Here is a 22,240-nt window from a genome sequence, read left to right as displayed (position 1 = left end):
TTTCAGACCCTTGTGATGGATTGCAATGCTGCGTCGCGCTTGGTGGGTCGAGCTGAAGGGTTTAAGGATGGCTATGAATATGGCATGCTGAAGAAGAATCCATCCGACTACCCTTATCAGCTCGACGTTGTCTGCGCTGACATGGCCGAGGTAGGGGAGAAATACTTGAATACTCCGATTCCCATCCTTGAGCAGGTATTTTAACCTTAATGAGTTTACCTTGACTTATTTTCCTAATCTTTTGTACTCATACTTTTCCTTGTGACTTGCAGATAGCCGCGCTTGCTGACCAGCCCGATCTTGGCGCGCTAAAGAAATTACTTGACGAATGTGAATGGACTGGTGGCAGCGATGATGGCGCGGGCAATGCTGCCTCTGCTAGCGGCTCTGGCGTGGCCAAAGGACCTACTCCTGACACTATCGTGATAGAAGACGACTCCATTCAAGACGAACAGCTTGATTATGGTAAGTTTGGAGATGACGAGGAGCGGGCTGCGCCAGATGCTGAGGGAGGAGGTAATGATGAGGACGATGAAGAGGCCGATGTTGATATAGAGACTTGAAAAGCCCTTCATGTTTTGTTTTTTTTTTTTTTTTTGTAGTTTTTATCTCATCATTTTGTAAATTTGTAAACTTCTATGTTTTGGAATGAAATTTTGTTTTTCCCTTATTCGCATCTTGCGCATTCCCAATTCATCTCTTTATATTGCATGTTTATGCTCGTTGAATATAAGGTATGCTTACACATTGAAACTTGGACAAGGCTGTAAGGAAATTATTTTATTTAATCCTTAACAGTTGTCACATTTCAAGTTATTTTGCAATATTCTGAATATGCTGACACGTGTCTTGGCACTTCATTATTCCTCATTTGCGCGACGTTATCGCGCATTTATTATAGGGAATTATGAATGAGTTTCTTAGCCTTTACGTGTCAGTATGTGTTACTCTGATATCCATTACAATCCCATGCGCGACCTCGACCTGAGACCTTAACAACTATGTTTTGGCATGTGCTTTGCCTTAGCTGTGCTTAGGTATTTTTATGGTTTAGCTGCGCAGCATGTAGGATGGATGTTGTGAGTAATTTGAGCTAAGGCTCATATTATTGGGCTAAGGCCCTGAGCTAAGGCTCATATTATTGGGCTAAGGCCCTGACGTTTTAGAGTTAAAACTCGTTAACGCGTTTGAGCTTGAAACTCGCGCATGTATGTTTTACTTCGTTTTATTTTTAGTTTGATGTCAATACAATGTTGTCATATTGCTCAAAATTAATAAAGGGAAGTGTGAAACATGTATGCAAAAGGTAATAGAACACACATTAAGAGAAAATAGCGCGCATCATTATTCATAATGGCTTAAAGGGCCTTGACTACAAACTTGACAACTTTTACATGAAACATTTTCTAAGCTGTGCTGCGTTCCATGTGCGCGGGATCTTCTTTCCATTCAAATCTTTTAAAGCGTATGCGCCTTTTCCCAATTCTTCCGAGACTTGATAAGGTCCCTCCCAGTTGGGAGACATCTTTCCCGTGGGTATTGCGCGACTAGCTTCATTGTTCCTAAGGAAAAAATCATTCTTCTTGAAGTGGCATTCTTTCACGCGCTGATTGTAATATTTTTCTAGTTTTTTCTTGTATTTGGCTTCACTGATGATAGCCGCCTCTCTGCGCCCTTCAAGTAAGTTGAGATCCAACCTCCTTTCTTGCTCGTTGTCTTTTTTACTCATCATGAGCACTCTATAGGATGGGCATCCAATCTCTGCTGGAATCATAGCCTCCGTTCCATAGGTTAGGCTGAACGGGGACTCGCCATTGCTGGTTTTGCTTAATGTCTTGTGCGCCCACAGGACATTAGGTAACTCCTCGACCCATGCATGGGATTCTCCCTCCAACCTTTTCTTCAGCCCATTCAGCAAGCTTTGGTTCGCGCGCTCCACTTGGCCATTCCCTTGAGGGTGGTATACTGAAGTGAAGACTTGGTTGATGCGCAATTCCTTGAGCCAACTGGATATCTTCCTGTCAGTGAATTGTTTGCCATTGTCGCTCACAATTTCCATGGGCAGGCCAAAACGGCATATGATGTGGCTCCAAATAAATTGCTTCATTGCCTCGGCTGTGATTTTTGCTAGTGGCTTGGCTTCAACCCATTTTGTGAAATAATCTACTGCCACTACCAAAAATTTTAACCGCCCTTGCGCTTGTGGTAAGGGGCCCACAATATCGATTGCCCATTTGTGGAAAGGCCATGCGGAGGTCACCGGAATCAAGTTGTTCTTTGGCCGCATGGTGTTTGGCGCATAGCTCTGACACGCTTTGCATTTTTGGATCTCTTTTAACGTGTCCAAGAACATGCCTGGCCAATAGTAACCTGCGTTCATTGCCTTGGCAACCACCATGCGCGGGCCAGTATGTATTCCACAGATTCCTTCGTGTATCTCTCTGATCACATAGCTTGCTTCCTCAGCAACCAGGCATTTCATGAGCGGTCCAAGATAAAAGCGTCGATATAACGTACCATCAAGCAGTTCGTAGTTCTACGACTTGTGTCTTATCTTCCTCGCCTGTGCGCGATCGTACGGTACCTTTCCCTCCTTCAAGAATTCCATTATTGGAGTTATCCATGATGAAGGTGTTGTATGAATTACAAGGACAGACTTCGCTCCCACCGACGGGTTGCTCATTACTTCCACCCTGACATCTTTGCCAAAGTGATCGAAGCTGGTTGATGCCATCTTGCTCAGCGCGTCGGCAGACTTATTTTCACTGCGCGGAATGTGTATGATTCTGAAAGATTCAAATTGTTCGATGAGTTTTTTCGCCTGCTCTAGATACAGAGGCATGGTGTTCTCCTTGGCATCATAAAGGCCATTGACCTGTGCTGATACCAAGTATGAATCGACATGGGCCTCTAGCTTTTTAACTCCGAACTTGTGCGCGACGCGCAGACCAGCCAGCAGGGCTTCATACTCAGCTTCATTGTTGGTGCTCTTGAAATCCAACCTGATTGCGTAAGTATACTCATGATTTTCTGGATCTACCAGTTTGAGGCCTGCGCCGGACCCTTCGTTGTTTGAAGCTCCATCAGTGAATAATCTCCAAACATTTTCTTCATTATTGGCTTGCGGAGGGTCTACTTCGCGCTGAGCCTCTTCGACTTTTCCTTCAGGGATTTCTGCAATGAAATCAGCTAAAACTTGTCCCTTGATTGCTGGACGAGGTTTGTAGGTGATCGTGTGCTCCCCTAACTCCAGCGCCCATTTTGTCAGCCTTCCTGAGAGCGCGGGACGTCGCAAGACTTGCTGGATGTTGTAATCAGTCAGGACTTCAATGGGATGACCATTGAAATATCTATGAAGCTTGCGCGACGCATGTGTTAGTGATAAAACTAACTTTTCTATGATGATGTAGCGCGTCTCAGGATCTGTCAGCACCCGACTTACATAATAGATTGGTGTTTGGATTCCCTTGCGATCCACCAACAACACTGCGCCAATGGCGCGCTCTCCTGCTGACAGGTACAACGTTAGAGTTTCGCCAGGTAGTGGAGCTGTGAGCGCAGGCAGATTTATCAGACATTCTTTTATCTCACTGAAAGCTTGCTCGGCCTCAGGCGTCCGCTTGAATTGGCTTTTCTTTAAGCAATTTCTCAATGTGTTAACGAATGGGGTAGATTTTCTTGCATGGTTTGCTAGTAACCTGTTAATTGATACCAATCTGCCATTCAACTTTTGAACTTCCTTCATGGTGGATGGTGAGGGCATGTCAAGGATAGCCTCCACCTTCTCTGGGTTCACCTTGAAACCATCCTTGGTGACCATTACACCGAGAAATTTCCCTTCTTCTACGCCGAATGTGCATTTGCTCGGGTTGAGCTTCATGTTTACTTTCTTTAGGCGCCAAAGGGTTTCTTCGATGTCTTTGAGCATTTGTTTTTCCTCCCTGCTTTTAATCACCAAATCATCCACGTAGACTTCTAAGTTTCTTCCAATTTGCTCGTTGAAAACCGCATCCATGAGTCTTTGGTAAGTGGCTCCTGCATTTTTCAAACCAAAGGGCATTTTTGTGTAACAGAAAACACCCTTGTCAGTTCTGAAGGCAGTCTTGTCCTCATCTTGTGGTGCCATTTGAATTTGGTGATAGCCCTTATAAGCATCCAGGAAACATTTGAGCTTAAATGGGGCCACAGAGTCCACCTTCGCGTCAATGTTTGGGAGGGGGTAACAATCTTTTGGACACGCTTTGTTGAGGTCTTTGAAATCAATGCACATTCTCCATGACCCATTGCTCTTCTTTACCATCACAGGATTGATCCTGAAATGCATACCTTATCTGTACCCTACGGGTATGGTCGGGTTCGGGTATTAAAACCCGGGTATAAATAAAACCGGTTCCGAGGTTTTTTTTTTCGGGTTCGGTTTTTTTTTCACCTCTATCTATCACAAACACCTTTATCTTGGTTTCGTTGAGTTTCTCGACCATTTGTCTTAGTATTAATCAGTTTTATTTCTTTATTGGGGCACAAACATTGTTTCTATCTAGTGTCTACTATTATTTAAAATTATCAAGTTATTAATTTCTGGATGAAGAAAATAATTGTTTCTCTTAAAACTCTAAAGACAGAATTATAACTTTTGTCCTTTAAACAAAGTCAATTTACGGTTCGTGTTCTTTATTTAGTTTCTTTGCAGACAGTGTCCTTTAAACTTTTTTTTCTACACGTTATGTCCTTTACGCTAACTGGGTTAGAAAAACTCAGTTAAATGCCCTCAAGTGAGGCGCATGTGAGGGCATATTGGTCTTTTCGTCTACACCTGCAAAGAGTTTATCACCTCTCCCACCACTTGCAAAACCCTAAAATCCACCACCAACCCCACCTCCAGCTTCAGACTACCTGAACCACCACCTCCGGTTTCCGGCCACCTGAATTCTTCATCTTCTTCTTCAACAATGGGTAAGAAATCAAAACAACCCAATCCCGAAAACCCTAATTCTTCACCTCCACCATCATCAGACAACATATTCAAATCCCTATTCGGTAACACTTATCAAGAACCCAATAATCCAACCTCTGATTCAATCTTCTCCGATTCAAACCCATTCCGAATCAAACCCACCAATCAATCTTCAAATCTTCCACAAATTTCTCAATTAAAAGCTGATTCTGAACCAAAATCAAACTCCCAGATCCCCAATTCTTCAAATAAACCCAACCCGGATGACTCCGACACCGAATTAGACGTCAAAAAAACAAAAAGCTTGAATCTTTCGGCATTTCAAGACGATGGTATTGATGATGATAATAATAATAATAATAATAATAATAATAATAATAAGAAGAAGAAGAAGAAGAAGAAGAAGAAGAAGAAGAAGAAGAAGGCTGAGATTGAAGCAGAGTATGAGGAAAGATTTATGGATTTTTTAAGAAGAGGACGGTGTTCCGGTAGTGGAATGTTAGGGTTACGGTTGGTTTCCGGTGACTCTCCAGCAGATCTGGTGGATGGTGGTGTTTCCGGCGACAGTTGTAGGCGAGGCGGTGGCGTTGGAGTGCTCTGGGCAGACGGTCCGAACATGGTGGTGTTCTACCAAATCCATTTCCTAGCCATCAAATATGGTTGTTGTGGTTTCGGCTAGACAATGACGGGGGTTGGTTTGGTGGTGGTCACGGCTGAGAGAGAGAAAGAGGGTTGGTAGCGGTGGTGGTGGTGGTGTAGAGAGAGAAGAAGACGAGAGCTCGAGAAGAGAAAGAAGACGAGGAGAGAGAGAGAGTATCTATTTAATATTTATTATTTATTTTTACAATAATATATTTGAACTACTCTGTTAAAAAGACCAATATGCCCTCACATGCGCCTCACGTGAGGGTATTTAACTGAGTTTTTCTAACCCAATTAGCGTAAAGGACATAATGAGTTTAAAAAAAAGTTTAAAGAACACCGCATGCAAAGAAACTAAATAAAAGACCCGAACCCTAAGTTGACTTTGTTTAAAGGACAAAATTTGTAATTCTGTCAACTCTATATTTAAAACAAAAATAGAGGATATAGTTAAGTTTCAGAGATGGAGATAGATATAAAGATCCTATTTTGATGTTGTAAGTTTGTAACCTAAAAAAATTAACACTTTTAGGTATATGGCTTAATTGATATTTTTGCTGATTTGGGTTCATAAATATATCAGTTAATTAGACTAATATCAAACTCGTTTACTCGTATTGATATGAGTATGCTAATAGAATGTAGCCATTTTAATGTGTGTTGCATCTCTAAAGTTATGTCACAAAAAATTCATCATGTAGGCATGAGATACATGAATCATGGTCATGTATTCAGTTTTAATTTTGGACATGGCTTTTTACACATTGATATCCACTTAAATGTATGTGACAGTACTGATGTGTAATGTTATGTTGTATATCAACTTTTCAATCATGTATAACATTTTTTTAAAAACAATGTAATATGTGACAACAACTCACTTTATATCTCCAAATGTCGTGTATGTATTATTGTATTTTGTATTTATTAAGGTTTGATACTCTCGTTTTTCTACCTATTACTCATGTTTCTTTGTTTTCAATCTTAAAAAGTTTATGCTATTTGACTAAACATCATATCTACGACTAAAGACAGAATGCTAATAATATTTATGATTTTCTTAATTAGTATATAATTCAGGTTCTCCGTAAGATATTATAGCATCTTCAATGGTAACATTAGATCATTCCTGAGTATTATTATTTAGAGTCTAAAATGCCAATGATCAATAGGATTACGCATTCACAAAGACTACCAAGAAGACATGTCACAAATGAGTGTTGAAAATATCTTACGGATAACCTAAATTAGAGTGTTGAAAACAAATATATACATATCTCACTCTAGACTCAACCTACAGCCTTAGCTCCAACAACTTTCATTTTCATCTCAAAACTTATAATAAATTCCCTTTACAAATGAAAAGGCATTTTCAGTGTTTTTTTTTTTACTCTTGTAACAAATGTTGACATTTTAACTCGCGAGCATCGTGAAAATATTGAAGTTAAATATAAAATAAAAAAAAGAGTACGACATGTCGATTGCCAGTCCATTGTAGGTGCAATATTCTTGTCATAACAAGCTAGCATCCATACATGATAAAAGGCAAGGTTTGATATTTTAATGTTAAGATAAATTAAGGATCGAATATATTCTTTAAACACTACCTTTTATACATGTTTAACTTTTGTTATACGTATCACTTTCACTCACACATTGCCACAAGTTTAAATCAAATATTTGTAAAACTATATATGACTGAAAACTAGAATCTAACATTAAAAAAACTGAAAACCGTTTTAATTATGAGTAGAATCCAACATCAAAAAACTGAAAACCGTTTAAATTATGAGTAGGAGGTTTGGTTTGAGTACCTGGGAACCAGACCATGTATGAGATTTGTTATAAAAATTAATCGGTTGGGCACAAGGATGGTATTAGTAGATGTGTTTATATCATTAAACTGATAATCAAACCAAGACGTGTATTCGGATTATTCATTTTCAGCTAAAACTAATTGAATTTTGCCTTTGGTTTCAAAAAACTGAATTTGGTTTTATTTGAATAAGTCAAAAGAACTTAATATCATAGACGGTTATTTAAGCTTTACCATTTAAGTATTAAGTATTTAACTTAGTTCATTTACTACTTTGAAAAAGACAATATTAAAATTATAAATAATAATTAAAATGAGAAGAAAATTTATTCGGTTTATTAGGTCAAAAACGAAAACCATAATGTGGTTAGTTAGCCAATAGGTTTGATTTTGAACTTCCTAAATTTGATTTGGTTCGGTTTTAGTTTCAACCGAGAAAAAAAAAAATTTAACTCAAAAATTGAACCTACGCAACTAACTAATATGACACTTTTATTCTTGTTAAAACCGAAAATAATATTAGAAAAATTCTAAATAGTAGTGTATTTGTTTAAATGATAAACAAGTACTTGTTTCCACAATGATCATATAACCAAAATGATCAAAATGTGATTACCAAATCTGGTAGCATTAAGAATCATGAAAAACAAAAGGTACAAAATTTCTGGTACCAAAGCTTCTGGTCAAACCGACCGGAGTTGACGCCAATGCCGACGACCTACTTGAACCACCGCCATTCAGCTTCTCTTCCTTATTATCTTCTATTCCAATTTTACACCTACTTATACTCGCCGGAATCAAGCACTTGCATATTAAACCTAATATATATCAAGGAATTGTATTCAACAACTCATTAAATCGTTAATTTAACTGAAAGTTAACCGTACCAATATTAGCAAGGCGGTTGATCCAATTAGGTATAGGATTTCCGGTGAGTTTGATGCACGCATCGATGCAGAAATGATTGCAATTATGAGTGATTAGGTTATACGAGTTTCCTCTGTAGTCTCCAGCAAGTTCCTCCATGAATCCTCTGATTTCCTTCAGACTCATCTCCGTCCATCCTATCGGAATCTGCTTCCGGAACGTGAATCCTTCGCATTGCTTCGGTTCTCCTTCGAAGATTCCCGTCGTTGAGTGTTCGTGAAATCCGAACGCAAACTCAACTCCATGAACTACACATATTATAAATGATGAACTCAGCTACTCGAGATCGGATCGATAAGAAGCTCAAAATGAGCCTGAGCTTTTTCGAGCTCGAGTCGAGCCCCTGCCTCAAATGAAAGTAGTTTAGTTATCAAATCTTGGTTGCAAGTATTTTTAAGTTTTACCTGTATTGAACTTTTATCTATTAATTTCACATATTAGAAAGGAAATAAGACCCGTCAAGAAACTCTCTGATTTCTGTTTTGACTTGAAAAGTCAACTTTTAAAAGTATTGTCATAATGGTCGCACGATATTCGGACGGCCGTTCTGACCATACTTTAAAAACTATTAGTAAGACCGACTGTTTGACCAATATCTAGATGGTTGTTCTGATCATAGAAACTTTGAAAATTATTGGTCAGAACGGTCGTTTGACCAGTATCTGGACAGTAGTATTGATCATAGAAACTTTGAAAATTATTAGTCATAACGTCTGTTTGACCATTTTAAGGACGGCAATTCTGAACATAGAAAATTTGATTTTTTTTTTCAAAACGGTCGTCTGATAGTAGTTTACTAGTTTGGTCAGAACGACTGTTAGTCCAATATCCACCATTATGATCATAGAAACTTGGAAATTTTTTTGGTCAGAACAGTCGACCTATACCCGAACGGTCATTTATAAGATGGTATGTGTAAATGGTCCTATTAAAAACAATCAAATGCTGTTTATTTAAAAATCTATCATCAAGTTAATGAAGTTGTATAAGGTGGAGATGAAACCTTGAAGGGCGGAATGGTAGACGCCGAGGCCGAGCCAGTAAGCGCATTTGTTGAGGGAGCAAAGATCGTAGACATTAAGGAAAACCGGTACGGATCCAGATTTTCGACATCTTGATGAGTTAATTCTCCCTCTGCACAGCATAGCATATATACTCACTCGGTTGAAGGCAGCTAAAGCTAAGCTACCGGAATAAGAAATGAAGATGTATGTATGAAGTCATGAGTGAAGGAAGCTAACTAAACAAAAGGTTGGTGGCATATTGCCATCAGCGAGATATAACCACCATTTTTGTTTTTTGTATTAAAAGTTGTATTTTAATACATTCCAGAATTAGAAATATAATAATAAACATTAACAAAACAAAATTGCTATGTTAAAATATGGTATAAAAGGTTCATATGATGTGTCATACGTATTGCAATTTTCTTTTTAAGTTTTGAAAACCTACAAATTTATTTATGTATAGAATGATTTGAGTAAATTGAATGAAAAGTTTCAAAAGTTTTTTAACATTTTGTATTCATTTTGGTGAGAGTATAAACATGAATTGTCGTATGTCTTATTATCAAAGTAATTAATCACACTCGTATACAATGCATATAACTATACACATGACATCTACATGATTACATGATGGTGCACATAACGTGTCACATATGTATCATAAGCTTGCTAGATTTTTATGGAAGACTTAAAAACGGTATGCGTGTATAAAATGATGCTATTTAGTTAAATGAAAATTTTTCAAGAAAAACTAGTATTTTTATCCAACTTCGTCAAAGTTTAAATACAATTTTTTGAAGGTTTCGGCACAAGCTATATAAATATATGAATTAAACTTTTAACACGTATTAATGAAGGTTATTTAAAACGAACATATGTTTACATCACCCCATTCATATATGACATATGTAAAGCTATCTTAGTTGTCTACGACAGTACACATGACATGCCACGTCATATTAGCTGTATGTTTGTTTTGTTACATCATAATAGTTGTAAATACGACGATACGCATGACATTTCACACATGTTTACTAGATTTTTTTTATGATTTGTAATTACTTTAAATAAATTTGTATTTTCTTTTACCTTTTGAATTAGATACTTTTCTACAAAACCTGTTAACGTTTAAATATGAATTTCATAATGTTTATGTATAAAATATGAACCAAAACGTCAAAAAGGAGAGGAACATGGTGTTATGGAGCTCATATAAAAAGGTAGATAGATTTAAGCCCTAGATCATATTCCTTCCAACCAAATAAATTATTGAAGATGATAGCACAACTAAAATTAATTATACAATTCTATTATTTAAGAATCTTTTTATAGTAATGACGTTTCTTTAATAGATTTATTATATAAACTAAAACATTGATTAAGAATCTAGGTCAAAAGGGTGGATAAATACACCCTCAAAAATTAAACTACGATACTGTATAGTTAAATTCTTCAGTTATTAAATATCTGACAAATAAAAATAGTGTAAAATAGGACAAATCAAGTATTTTAGTAGGCCCAAATGGGTGTTGTTTTAGTTTCTCAGCGGCAGAGTTGGTGGACATTTGTTTACTACCTGCTTTGTTTCTTCAATTGTGTGGCAGCACATCAGTAAATGGTGCAAGGTTTTCAGATTTACGCGTTTTCTATGGGTGATCTTTTGTGCACTAATAAGAACATAACAAGCATTGAGGTGAAGAAGGCGGTGCAACTTGTTACCTGCTACTTAGAGGTGCTGGGCTTTTCTAATAGAGGTTTGCTGTTCAAAAAATGTATGTTGACTTTACAAGTAAACAACTATAATACCTGTCAATGACGTCAACTAATGGCAAATAAATAAATAAACGATCATAAACCTTCAACAAAATTCAGAATCAAAAGTAATAAAATTGCTCAGTTTATTGATCACACTCTAAAAGACAGATCTGTAAGTGTAGAAGCCAAACAACACAAGGAACAAACATGTCTTAAACCACTAGATCAAACGAGATCCAGAATTAATTACAAAAATTCATCACATTTTGTATTATTATGTTATGAAGTTGCTTCAGTAAGATTCAATGTAAAATGTGATATTGCAGACTGTAAATGGGATGAAAGAAGATCTTGAGGAACTGGGGAATCGAATATTGTGTTGAAGCATTCTAACTTGATCTCAGTTGTTGAACCCTCCCCGGGATCGGCTACAAGAAGATCACTTATTTCCTCCGCCATTTTCGTGTACACCGTTCTGTTATTCAAAACCCAAATATTAATATGAATATAACACAGAATAAATTCAAAGATTTCCACAGTTAGTACAGTATTTGGTTACCAGAACCCTTGTACACATTGAAGCCGAAATCATTAAGATGATTTAAACTTTTAAAATATACTAAATAGTAAATAGCATGTTGAAACTGTTAAAAACATGAAATTATTAATATTGAAAATTAGAGAATTGTAGGAAAAGTTAAGTTGAATTTTGTATATTTCAAGTTGGTTTTTTAGGTCAATTTAAGATGAGGTTTCAGATAATTTTAACCATAAAATGCTGTGCACATCATGTAACGAACCAAACATTCAGTGAACAGTTTGGCGAGAAGTTCGTTTATTTAATATACGAGCGAACATGAACACATGCATGTTCGTTCATCTATGTTTGTTAGTTTACGTTTGTTTAATTTAGTTCATTTGCATTCGTTAATATAATCATTTCAAATATCCAATTCATTAATATAATCAATTAATAATATAAATTCTAACACAACTTAGTATACTTTTAATAATTTTAGGCTCAACACAATGTTCTTCGTATTACTTTAACCAGTTTTAGCTTAGTTATGTTTGTTTGTTTGTTTGTTTCGTCTATGTTGAGTTATGTCCGTTCGTTTACGTTCATGAACAGTTAATTTATACCATTAACGAACAAACATGAACGAACACACATATCTTCAATTTCTTAATGAGCAAACACAAACGACAAAGAAGCCTGTTAATTTAATATTTCGAGTTCGATCTTTTGTTCGGTTAAAGTTAACTAACGAACACAAACATGTTCAGTTCATGTTCGTTCGGTTCGTCTAGAAGTCTACCCGGGGTATACATGAAACTGGGATCACGAAAACCCGGCCCATTGCCATCCATAATCCCAAGTGATTAGAAAAAACTTAATCAGGGGTAAAATAGAACAATAGTAAATTAATAAGCTGTTTTATCACCTGGCATCAATAGACAAGCGGTCGTCCCAAAAAGCCAAAGTTCCTTTCAAACGATTAAAAAACTTTCTGCATTCATCATTTTTTTCCTGAAGAGACCCCTACAAGAGTAAAAATGTTGCATATAATAACCAATGACAAAAGGTTAAAGGCACATTTTTGTGTAATGCAACTAACTGATTAATATAACTGTAAATCAAACTTAACACTATAAAACTACATACCAGCTCAGTCATTGTATCATCATCTTCCTTTAAAATACTTTTTAATGAATAAAAAGTTATGTAAATTCCAGCTCCCAAATCCCAATTTTCAATTTCTGATTTATGGTCTTCCATCGAGGTTGCAAGCCTCAATATCTCTGATTGTTTGCCTGAACCATGAAGAAGGTTAGCAAACAGTTACCACTAGAACTTTTAAAAAAATTCAATGCATTCAATGTTACAACTTTACAATACTTTTATTTACTACTTTTTACAAATATATAGCAGCATTTTCTAACCAGAGGATACCACTGCATTGTTGGGTTCGTAGGCCTTGTTGGCCCGGTTTATTATATGAAGTCAAAAGAGGAGACGGGTGTGGGCGGTCGGGCCCAAGCCCGGCCCGGTTTAGATTTCTTGCATAATAATTTACTAACCCTAGTTCAGTCTCTATATAAACAACATTATGTACTTGTAATATTTGGTCACTCAATAAAGATATACCTAGTTGCCACCCGTGGACGTAGGTCAGTTTAGACCGAACCACGTTAAATCCTCGTGTTCGTTTACTGCTTTCGTGTGTGTGTTCAGTTTCGTGTGTGCGTTTAATCCTAACAAGTGGTATCTAGAGCTTAGGTTCGGATCACGCGAAGAACACGTTGAACCAGCCGAGTCGCCGCCAAACCATCCAGCCGCCGCCACCCTACTGCGCTAGGGTTCCGCCGCCGCTACGGTTCTCCGATTGTCGTTAGGGTTTACGCCGCCGCTGTTTCGCCGCCACTAAACCCAGCCCGACGATCGCGACTAGGGTTCAGTCCACCGCCATACACCACCGTAAGCCAACGCTTGTTGTTTTTTGAGTTGCAGAAGATAGGGTTGATCTAGGGTTTCGTTTTTGGCAGCCGCCAAATTAACCCAGCGGTCACCGGGTTCGTCTTGTTGGTCATCAGTTCGATTAGGGTTTGCCGGCAGTAGCGCCGCCACCCTATTACCGATTTGTTCGATCGTCATTCAAGAAGCATCAACCGCTAAAAGTCGTGTCGGGCAGTCTAGCCGACAGAACTGAGTAACCAGCTGCCGTTACGGGTTTGTGGTCGAAGTATAAGTGTGGTAGCCGAGCAGTGAAGCCGGCCTGATTACCTGTTATCGCTGATCAGCCTAACCGAACCAAGAACAAGTTGAATCAGGATTCTATTTTTCATTGAAGAATCGTTGTCAAGTCAGAAGAAGCGTTAAAGAAACGGAGAACCAGTGCCAACCGCGTTTGTCAGGTTTATCGTTTCAGTTTAAAGTTTCGGTTTCTGATTTTCAGTTCGATATTCCGCTGCGTATAAATAGGTTGATTGTTTAACAGAGTTCAGTTGAACAGTCGTTAAGTTCAGGCTCGTGCCATTGTTGTGTCTGTCTCTGTTTTTATCCAGTTTTTCGTTTTAGTCATTGTTATGGCAGAAGACGGAAAGGTTTCGATACAGAAGTTTGACGGACAGAAGTTCGGTTGGTGGAAGATGCAGATTGAGGCACTACTTTGTCAGAAAGACTTGGATGTAGTGCTTGAGGATGAAAAACCAGAAAAGCTGTCAGAAGCAGATTGGAAGAAGTTAGACAAGAAAGCTAGGGCTTGTATTATATTGTCGTTGTCGGAAGATGTGGCGTTTAACGTCATGAAAGAAACCACAGCCCGTGGTATGATGGACGCACTATCCAACACGTATGAGAAGCCTTCGGCAGCGAATAAGGTCTATCTTATCCGAGAGCTAGTGACAACAAGAATGAAAGAGGGTGGGTCAGTTACAACTCATATCAATAATCTTAATTCGATCTTGTCCCGCTTAGTGTCAGTTGACATTAAGTTTGATGATGAAGTTCAAGGCCTCTTGTTATTATCCTCTTTGCCCGACAGTTGGTCGCAAACAGTGACTGCAGTTTGTAGTTCGTCTACAAATATTACTTTCGATGGGATTCGAGATCTGATTCTGGGAGAAGATTCAAGACGCAGAAGTTCAGGTGAATCATCAGGCAATATGCTAGTCACAGAAGGTAGAGGTAGGGGAAAACAGCGAGGCAGTGGGAGCAGGAAGAGGAGTCAGTCTAAGACTCGTAAGGATATTGAATGTTGGGGTTGTAAAGAGAAAGGACACTTCAGGAATCAGTGTCCGAATGGTAAGAAAGAGGTGAACGTTACAGAAGACGACACAAATGACGGGGTCAGTAGTGATGAGGCTTTGGTTTGTAGTGTTGAGAGTAGCGTTGATGCTTGGGTGATGGATTCTGGTGCATCGTTTCATGCCACTCACTGTAGTGAAACGATGAAGAATCTTAAATTTGGGGATTTTGGAAAGGTTCGACTAGCGAATGATGATATTTTAGAGGTTACGGGTATGGGAGACGTTGATTTGATAACTTCAGCCGGTACTTCTTGGACTTTGAAAGACGTGAGGGTTATTCCAAGTTTGAAGAAACGTTTGATTTCAGTTGGGCAGTTGGATGACCAGGGGCACGATGTTAAGTTCGGGAATGGGCAGTGGAAAGTAGTCAAAGGGAATCTCGTGGTTGCTCGTGGCAAGAAAATGGGTTCGTTGTATATGGTCAATATGTCACCGAAAGGAGTGGATCCAGTTTTGGTGAAAGACAAAGTCCGGTTCACAGAATCTCGTGGGCAGAAGAAGGTTCGTTTTGCAAGTAACAAACCCAGAGCCAAAGTGAAGATTCAGGATGAACGAGCTAGGAAGGTTAAATCAGTTGGGGGACATCGTGACAGTGGGAGCACAGGTCGTGTTTTAGTTACAGTTCCAGGTCGACAGTGGATTAAGAAAACCAGTATTCCAGCTGTAAAAGTCTCTCCAATGAATTACTTGCTGAATATGGAGAGTGTTTGTTCTCAGGTTATCTCAGGATCCGGTAGTTCGTTACAGTGGGAGCCGGTAGGGACAGAGAACGGGTCAGGGGCAGTTTCAGCCATGACTGACGTGTTGGAGCTCCGGGGAGCTTCAACGGGCCTTCAGGTTAATTGATAAGAAGGCGGTGGCAACTAGAAGAAGTTTAATGTTCAGATTACAGAAGTACAATCAGGAGTGCAGACGAGAGTACTCAAGGCCTCCGAGTGGGAGATTGTTGGGTTCGTAGGCCTTGTTGGCCCGGTTTATTATATGAAGTCAAAAGAGGAGACGGGTGTGGGCGGTCGGGCCCAAGCCCGGCCCGGTTTAGATTTCTTGCATAATAATTTACTAACCCTAGTTCAGTCACTATATAAACAACATTATGTACTTGTAATATTTGGTCACTCAATAAAGATATACCTAGTTGCCACCCGTGGACGTAGGTCAGTTTAGACCGAACCACGTTAAATCCTCGTGTTCGTTTACTGCTTTCGTGTGTGTGTTCAGTTTCGTGTGTGCGTTTAATCCTAACATGCATGACATGCAAAGTCTACACAAATTTATATATATACTTTGTTTTAAATATCAGGTGAAAATATCTAAAATCAAATAGAAATTATAACAAATCGTACCAAAACTGATTACCTGATACGAAAAGAGAATTTATTTACTACTTTTTACAAATATATAGCAGCATTTTCTACCCAGTGGGTACCACTATATGACATGCAAAGTCCACACAAAATTATATATCTATTTTGTTTTAAAGATCAGGTGAATATATCTGGAATCGAATAGAATTTTACAAAATGTCACATCCAGAAAAGTAGATAACTGATTACCTGACACGAAAAGAGAATGTGCAACTGAAGTTATGAAGATTGAATGTGCTTTTTGCCAAAACGCACATCCAAGATAGTGTTCAAGGGCCTGGAAAGAATTTCCATTGTAAGCATGATATACAGCCTGCAGAATTTAAATAAGTTATAATTTTACTTTCTGAAAAACAGATTTTAAGGATAAGGTATAAGGAAATATCTAAATAACAAAAGCCAATTATCATCGAAGCCATTTCAAATTATTGATTAATTCACCCACTGTCCAATTTCTAACTTATGTATGTTTTAGTCATACACGAACGAACATGAAGGCATGCCTTGTTCGTTCATCTATGTTCGTGAACGTTTGTTTACATTTGTTCATTTGTTTTCGCTTGTATATTCACTTAATTTTTCAGGCCCGTTATAATTTAGTCTAGTTTATGAAATTAAGATATCACCATTACTATTTAGTGAAGTTTTATAAAGTTTTTAGGCCCAATAAATTGATGTTTGCTATATTTTTAATGATGCTCACTCGGTTATGTCGTTCACCTAAGTTCAGTTACATGAGTTCGTTTTTGCTGTTAATAAACAACCGTAAACGAACACAAACATGTTCATTTGCTTTAAAAAAGAACACAGACAAGAAAACCTCGTTCATTTGATTGTTCGTGTTCGATCGTTTGCTTGGATAAAGTTAAACGAGCGAACAAAACACAAGCATGCTTTGTTCGTATTTGTTCGTTTCGTTTACAATTTTATCAAATAGTATCCAATAAAAATCAATAAAACTAACCAAGGCCTCATGCAACCATGCAGATGGAACTCCCAATTCAACAATAAATTGGCGTTGACTTTCTTGACCACTCCATGTTTCACAATACTGGAATAAGATTTCCCTAATAACACTAGCTTGCAAATATGGATAATCATCACGATGTGGAATGTGGAGTACAACATAAATAGCCCAATGACAGTGTCCTAGGTTTAACAACTGTGAAACAAAAGCCATATCAAGCACATGAAGATCATCACAACTAAATGTCCCAACAGCTTCCAACACCGCACGTTGATGCCAGATCATATGATGATCAAGTGGATCATAAGTTGAAGCAAACGCACTTAACATAGTCTTCAGCATGTGAATATTAGTAAAGTCTCTATCTTCATTACAATGAAGAAGCATGAGATAATATGCAAGATCAAAACGGTTACCAGGAGTCCAACTTTCACCATCTTTTACAAGCTTTTCATCTATGTAAACAGGAACTGGATACGGCGCCCGCCCATTTTCTAGAAGTTGCTGATATGTTTTGAATATAGAAGACAAATCAGAAGCAGGTGGAAGGTGGTACCACATTAACAACCCTAAAAACCGTTTCCAGTCGATATCCATTTCACCTAATGCACCATGAATGTTACCAGCAAGCAACTCAAACAGCCTTATCCTGTCTTTCTCAATAAAATTGAAATCTAGATTGTTTGTTTTCCAAAGATCGAGTTGTCGATCGATGTCCATACGGTTGACTGTTGACCCACCAGCTTGGCTTAACAGACAAGCAAGTCTCACATCTCCCCTAGAAGCAGACAATTCAACAGCTGCATCAATTTGCCGGCCAGTTAAAAGTAAAAACAACTGTTGTAGATCTTTTGAGTCGTTTAAGGAACTTATTTCGTCTTGTACACGGTGGCAAACACTTTCCTGTAACCATACACTGAACTCTGCTCTTCGGATTAAAGGGAGTGCTGCTTCGTCAGCATCTAATGAACTTTCTTTTGACGAAAAAAGAGCATTTATAAGCTCCCAAACAAAAACTTGGTGCATTAACATCACCCGAGCAGAAGAAGATAATCCCGGTACTTCTAATTGCTTTTCAATAATCCCGATATATTTTCGGCATATAGACAGCAATTCAAAACCGTTAAACACAAGCTTTCGAGTCTTTAACTTATATGAATCAAACATGATTTCCTTTGGTTCATAGTTAATTTCTTTATGGAAATTTAAAGGAGAATCAAAGCATAAATCAATAAGTTCTTCCCGTACTTTGTTGTCTTCATCCCTTACCACATTATCGATTGCTACTTTTTCTAAACTTATTGTAGAAGAAAGATATGAATTCTCCTTAGCGTCACCAACAGAACCACAGTGAATAAGAAGGTTGTTTGGACCCCATGCTATGCCAAATGACCTACCCATCAATAAACCAGCATCAACTATGTTGTGGGAATAGTTTTTTGTTACTGGTGTTTCCTTAATCTCCAGTTTAAACCCTTGAACTTTTGTTAGTGTCAAAGGAAGTCCTTTGTTTTGTTGGGCTAGTAAAATAGACCCATTAGGGCTTGAAACAAAACTACCAGGATTATACTCGAGTAAAGCTAGTGGGGTTTTCCGAGTCGTTAACGGGCTGGATCTTTGCACGGTTTTGCTACCAACCAGTGATCTATGGTGTGAAAGAGTTCCATTTGAATTCTCTAATTCCATATCATCATCATCATCATCATCTTCTTCTTCATTAGAAAACATCATCATTCTCATTTCCTTCATTCTAACAGGGTCGAGCCCGAGGTGTGAAGGAAGTGAATGAGAAAGCAATCGGGAATCTGTTAACGGGCTGTCTTCATCAATATCAGAACCATCATTATCATTCAACGTAACCTGGTTTCTAACTTCGACATCAGCGTCATCCATCAAGACATCATCTTCTTCGTCATCACTCAAACCAAATCTGCTAAAATGTTGAACAGAAAACTTCCATTCTTTTCGATGCGAGTCAAAAGAAATGAACTCGGCTCCTTGATTTTCTGCACTTGATTTCAGCTTTTCTATTGAGAAGGGTTTTTGTAGCACTAAAGTCACTTCAGCCGGTTTGTTAAGTCCCTTGCCAACAACAGGTTTGGTAGTTTCATCTTTGTAAACAATAATCTCATGCCTGTTAAACTTGACAATCTGGTCTAAATCTAGCCATCTGACATCGGTATCCCCAAAAAACCTAACACTTCCGTATCCATATCTACCAACTGTAAAGTTTTGAACCCTGGTGCAATGACCCGGGTCCAGAATTTCCCTCATGGTCAACTCGGTCAAGCTAGGTTCCATGAAATAATCAGAAGCTCGTAGGCTGGGTAAGCAAGTTTTAATCTCACATGTGAGTGAGCATGCTGAAGAGCCATCATCAGCATCGGAACTTACTTTCCTTTTCTTGAATTGAGATACAAGATAATGCTGATATGATTCAGGGGCATCTAAGCACACACCCATGTTGAGTTAAATGTTTACTTTGTGTAATTTATTCGTCGGTGAGATTCTTCAAAACCACCTGATCCAGTGCATTAAAAAGAAGGTATAAAAACAGCAATAGGATTTTGACAGGTTAATATCGGCGATATATCGAAGGGATATCAGTTATCGTCCCGAAGAAAAATATCAGTTTTAATATTGGCACCAATATTTAACTGATATTGACCGGTATTTTGGATGCCATGGTTGAAGTGGGCTAGGAGGAATATTTCATGGCTTACAATTAGATCATGCTTCAAATATTGACACTTTTGAGTTTTGACTTTGGATATTGTTTATTAATGTTTTTAAACACATATCATATATTCATATGTGTGTATAAAAATTCTGCATGATATTAAAATTACCGATATCCCACTGTAATAACCAATATTCGATATTTTTAGTGCATTAACTGCATAGAAGAGAATATGAAAAAAAGAAAAAAGAATTACACAAACAAGCAACAAGTGATGGGATTTAAGAAGTTAATAACTACTGGTGAAGTGAAGCTAAAAGTCAGTAGAGTGAATACAGTTTAAGTAGTATTGGTGAAGGTAGGTTTCAATTGAGTGTGGATTCTTAATTGTTCCAGGCAAGGCACTAGTAACTAAGAAAGAAAAGCTAATTTAGCAAAGATGCAAGAGAATATAGATAGTTAAACTGAAAATCGGAAACTATTTTTCAGCTAAATAAGCACTACTGATAAAGGTAAGCTATTGACCTAATTTAGCAAAGGATTAAGATACTCTGTAGGATGAAAATACAAAAGTATTTATTGAGGTAAAGAAAGAGTACCTGGCAATAAAGTCACTCTGTGGAGAAGAAGGAGAATGTAGGTAGCTTCGGAACACAAAACCCTAAAAAGGTTGGTTTATACGAAATAGGACGACATTATTGTCATTGCTGATGAAACAAAATCATAAATTTTACAGAAGCAGCTTTATTTAGTTAAGGCCCAATCGTCTATCAGCCAGCCACGAGATAAGTGCTTCGGCCCAGTTTGGTGTTCAATGAATGCTAACTAATCTTATTCCATCAAAATCATTATTTTCTCTCTCTCTCCCCCGCCCCCGTACTTTCTCGACATCACCTCCACCACTAGACTGCTACCATCGTTCCCGCCACCACCACCACCACCACCATTGCAAATTTTTATTTTGGTATTTCTTTTTTTAAGATAAGAGTATTTTTATCATTTCTATTGCATTTTTTGTGTTTTATATGGTTACCAACCAATCTATACTAGTAATTCATTCATTCAATAGGTCAACCAACAAGACAAATAAATGAGAATGATCAATTATATTGCATTGGTGGCTTGCTTGTGCTAGGGTTTCAGCGATTTTTGTTGAGATGGCAACAATTGGGTTGCAAACATTTTTATGCCATGTCAGAGCCCGCCCATTCCCATTGGAATAGGACGGGAATCTCTACAAGGTTGAGTCATGCAAGTATGATCGTGGGGCTCAGTATGCAGTCACATCATTTCATTCTCGTGAAGTAAAAACCTGTTAGTGTTACGAGTAAGAGCCCACTACTAGAAAACTGGGCGTTTGCAACCATCGTTTCGGTTGCAAATGCCCTTTTGTGACCGAATTGCGACCGGTTTGGAAGGTCGGTTATACCCTGGTCGGGAAATATTTTGCAACCATTTTTTGCGACCGAGGTATTGTTGCGACCGGTTTTGCGACAAGTGTTTTCGTTGCAGATTTTACGACCGAATAACACAAGTTAGAACAAGGTCGAAGCATAAAATGCCCCCCCCCCCATCCGTGGTGTAAATTACGTGTTTTCTTTCGACAATTTTTATATGTATTGAGTCCCCCCTCAAAACAGGGTCCATAACTTTTGACCCACCTATATGAAAAGCTAAGCTTCGCTACTGAGTTAGAACATACCTAATCAGACTTGTTTTTTTTTTTTTGGATTGTCAGTGACCTATAATTCAATAAAATTATTTTAACCCCCATGTTTAGCTACACTTAAATAACATCTTCAAAGGGAAGATTCTCAACCAATGCATGCAAAACCTTGGCTAAACGACTTTCATTTTGATATGCATTCCAATAAGAGGAGCATACTTACGTGCATACACGTGGTTTAACTTTGTTATCCGTTAAGTTTGATACACAAACAAGTGGTTCCAACACATAGTCACAACAACAATATAGTAACGTCTAAAAACAGCACTTGCATGTTTCTATCTATCTAAGAATAATGTCTTGATAACAAAATGATCATGTCAATGTTTATATTGGCAACTTGATTTGATATGTCTAAATTTGGTAATCGTTTCTAGTACAATCTCACACTTTGTCATCCACCAATGGCTAATATAATACATTTGTTGCTATCGTATGACAAAATTAAAACACGTTTACTAGGTCTAATATTTAAGTAAGGACAATAATATCTAAGTTTGACGAACGATGTTGTATCTATATTATATCGTAAAACATTTGAGAACCTCTTTTTTGAAATCCTAAAATTAAAAGTTAAATGTAGCCCTATTGA

The 22,240-nt window shown here is 37.9% G+C and overlaps 1 protein-coding gene and 1 pseudogene across 3 annotated transcripts; both read right to left on the bottom strand.

Moving 5' to 3' along the window:
• Nucleotides 1-8,042: 8,042 nt before the first annotated feature.
• On the bottom strand, nt 8,043-9,484 carry LOC143552435 (deSI-like protein At4g17486 pseudogene; annotated as a pseudogene). Its single transcript, XR_013138654.1, has 3 exons — nt 9,343-9,484; nt 8,300-8,587; nt 8,043-8,230 (listed from the first exon to the last, which is right to left on the bottom strand). The product of XR_013138654.1 is annotated as a deSI-like protein At4g17486 pseudogene (transcript).
• Nucleotides 9,485-11,300: 1,816 nt separating this feature from the next.
• Nucleotides 11,301-20,552, bottom strand: LOC143552432 (nuclear pore complex protein NUP96-like). Of its 2 annotated transcripts, XM_077042658.1 has the most exons (6): nt 20,522-20,552; nt 17,240-19,763; nt 16,465-16,588; nt 12,768-12,916; nt 12,547-12,644; nt 11,301-11,576 (listed from the first exon to the last, which is right to left on the bottom strand). In XM_077042658.1, the coding sequence occupies exons 2-6, from the start codon at nt 19,703-19,705 to the stop codon at nt 11,381-11,383; spliced, it is 3,033 nt and encodes a 1,010-aa protein (XP_076898773.1). In that variant the 5' UTR covers nt 19,706-19,763; nt 20,522-20,552; the 3' UTR covers nt 11,301-11,380. The 2 variants fall into 2 exon arrangements, with proteins under 2 accessions (XP_076898773.1, XP_076898772.1); XM_077042657.1 differs by lacking the exon at nt 20,522-20,552 and having other exon boundaries at nt 17,240-19,891.
• Between the last annotated feature and the right edge of the window lie 1,688 nt (nt 20,553-22,240).

This window comes from Bidens hawaiensis, unplaced genomic scaffold (genome assembly GCF_021521415.1).
Source record: "Bidens hawaiensis isolate Kalapana, Puna unplaced genomic scaffold, B.hawaiensis_p1.1 tig00016869_1, whole genome shotgun sequence".
Classification (NCBI taxonomy): Eukaryota; Viridiplantae; Streptophyta; class Magnoliopsida; order Asterales; family Asteraceae; genus Bidens; species Bidens hawaiensis.
This window is presented reverse-complemented; position numbering and strand designations above follow the sequence as displayed.

What these genes read in the sequence shown, in the direction of transcription:
- LOC143552432 (XM_077042658.1), bottom strand. Translation starts at nt 19,705, where the DNA reads ATGGGTGTGTGCTTAGATGCCCCTGAATCATATCAGCATTATCTTGTA. An exon ending in CATGGTTGCATGAGGCCTTG is followed by an intron (nt 16,589 to 17,239) that starts GTTAGTTTTATT and finishes TAAATTCTGCAG; the next exon opens with GCTGTATATCATGCTTACAA. An exon ending in ATGATACAATGACTGAGCTG is followed by an intron (nt 12,645 to 12,767) that starts GTATGTAGTTTT and finishes TTACTCTTGTAG; the next exon opens with GGGTCTCTTCAGGAAAAAAA.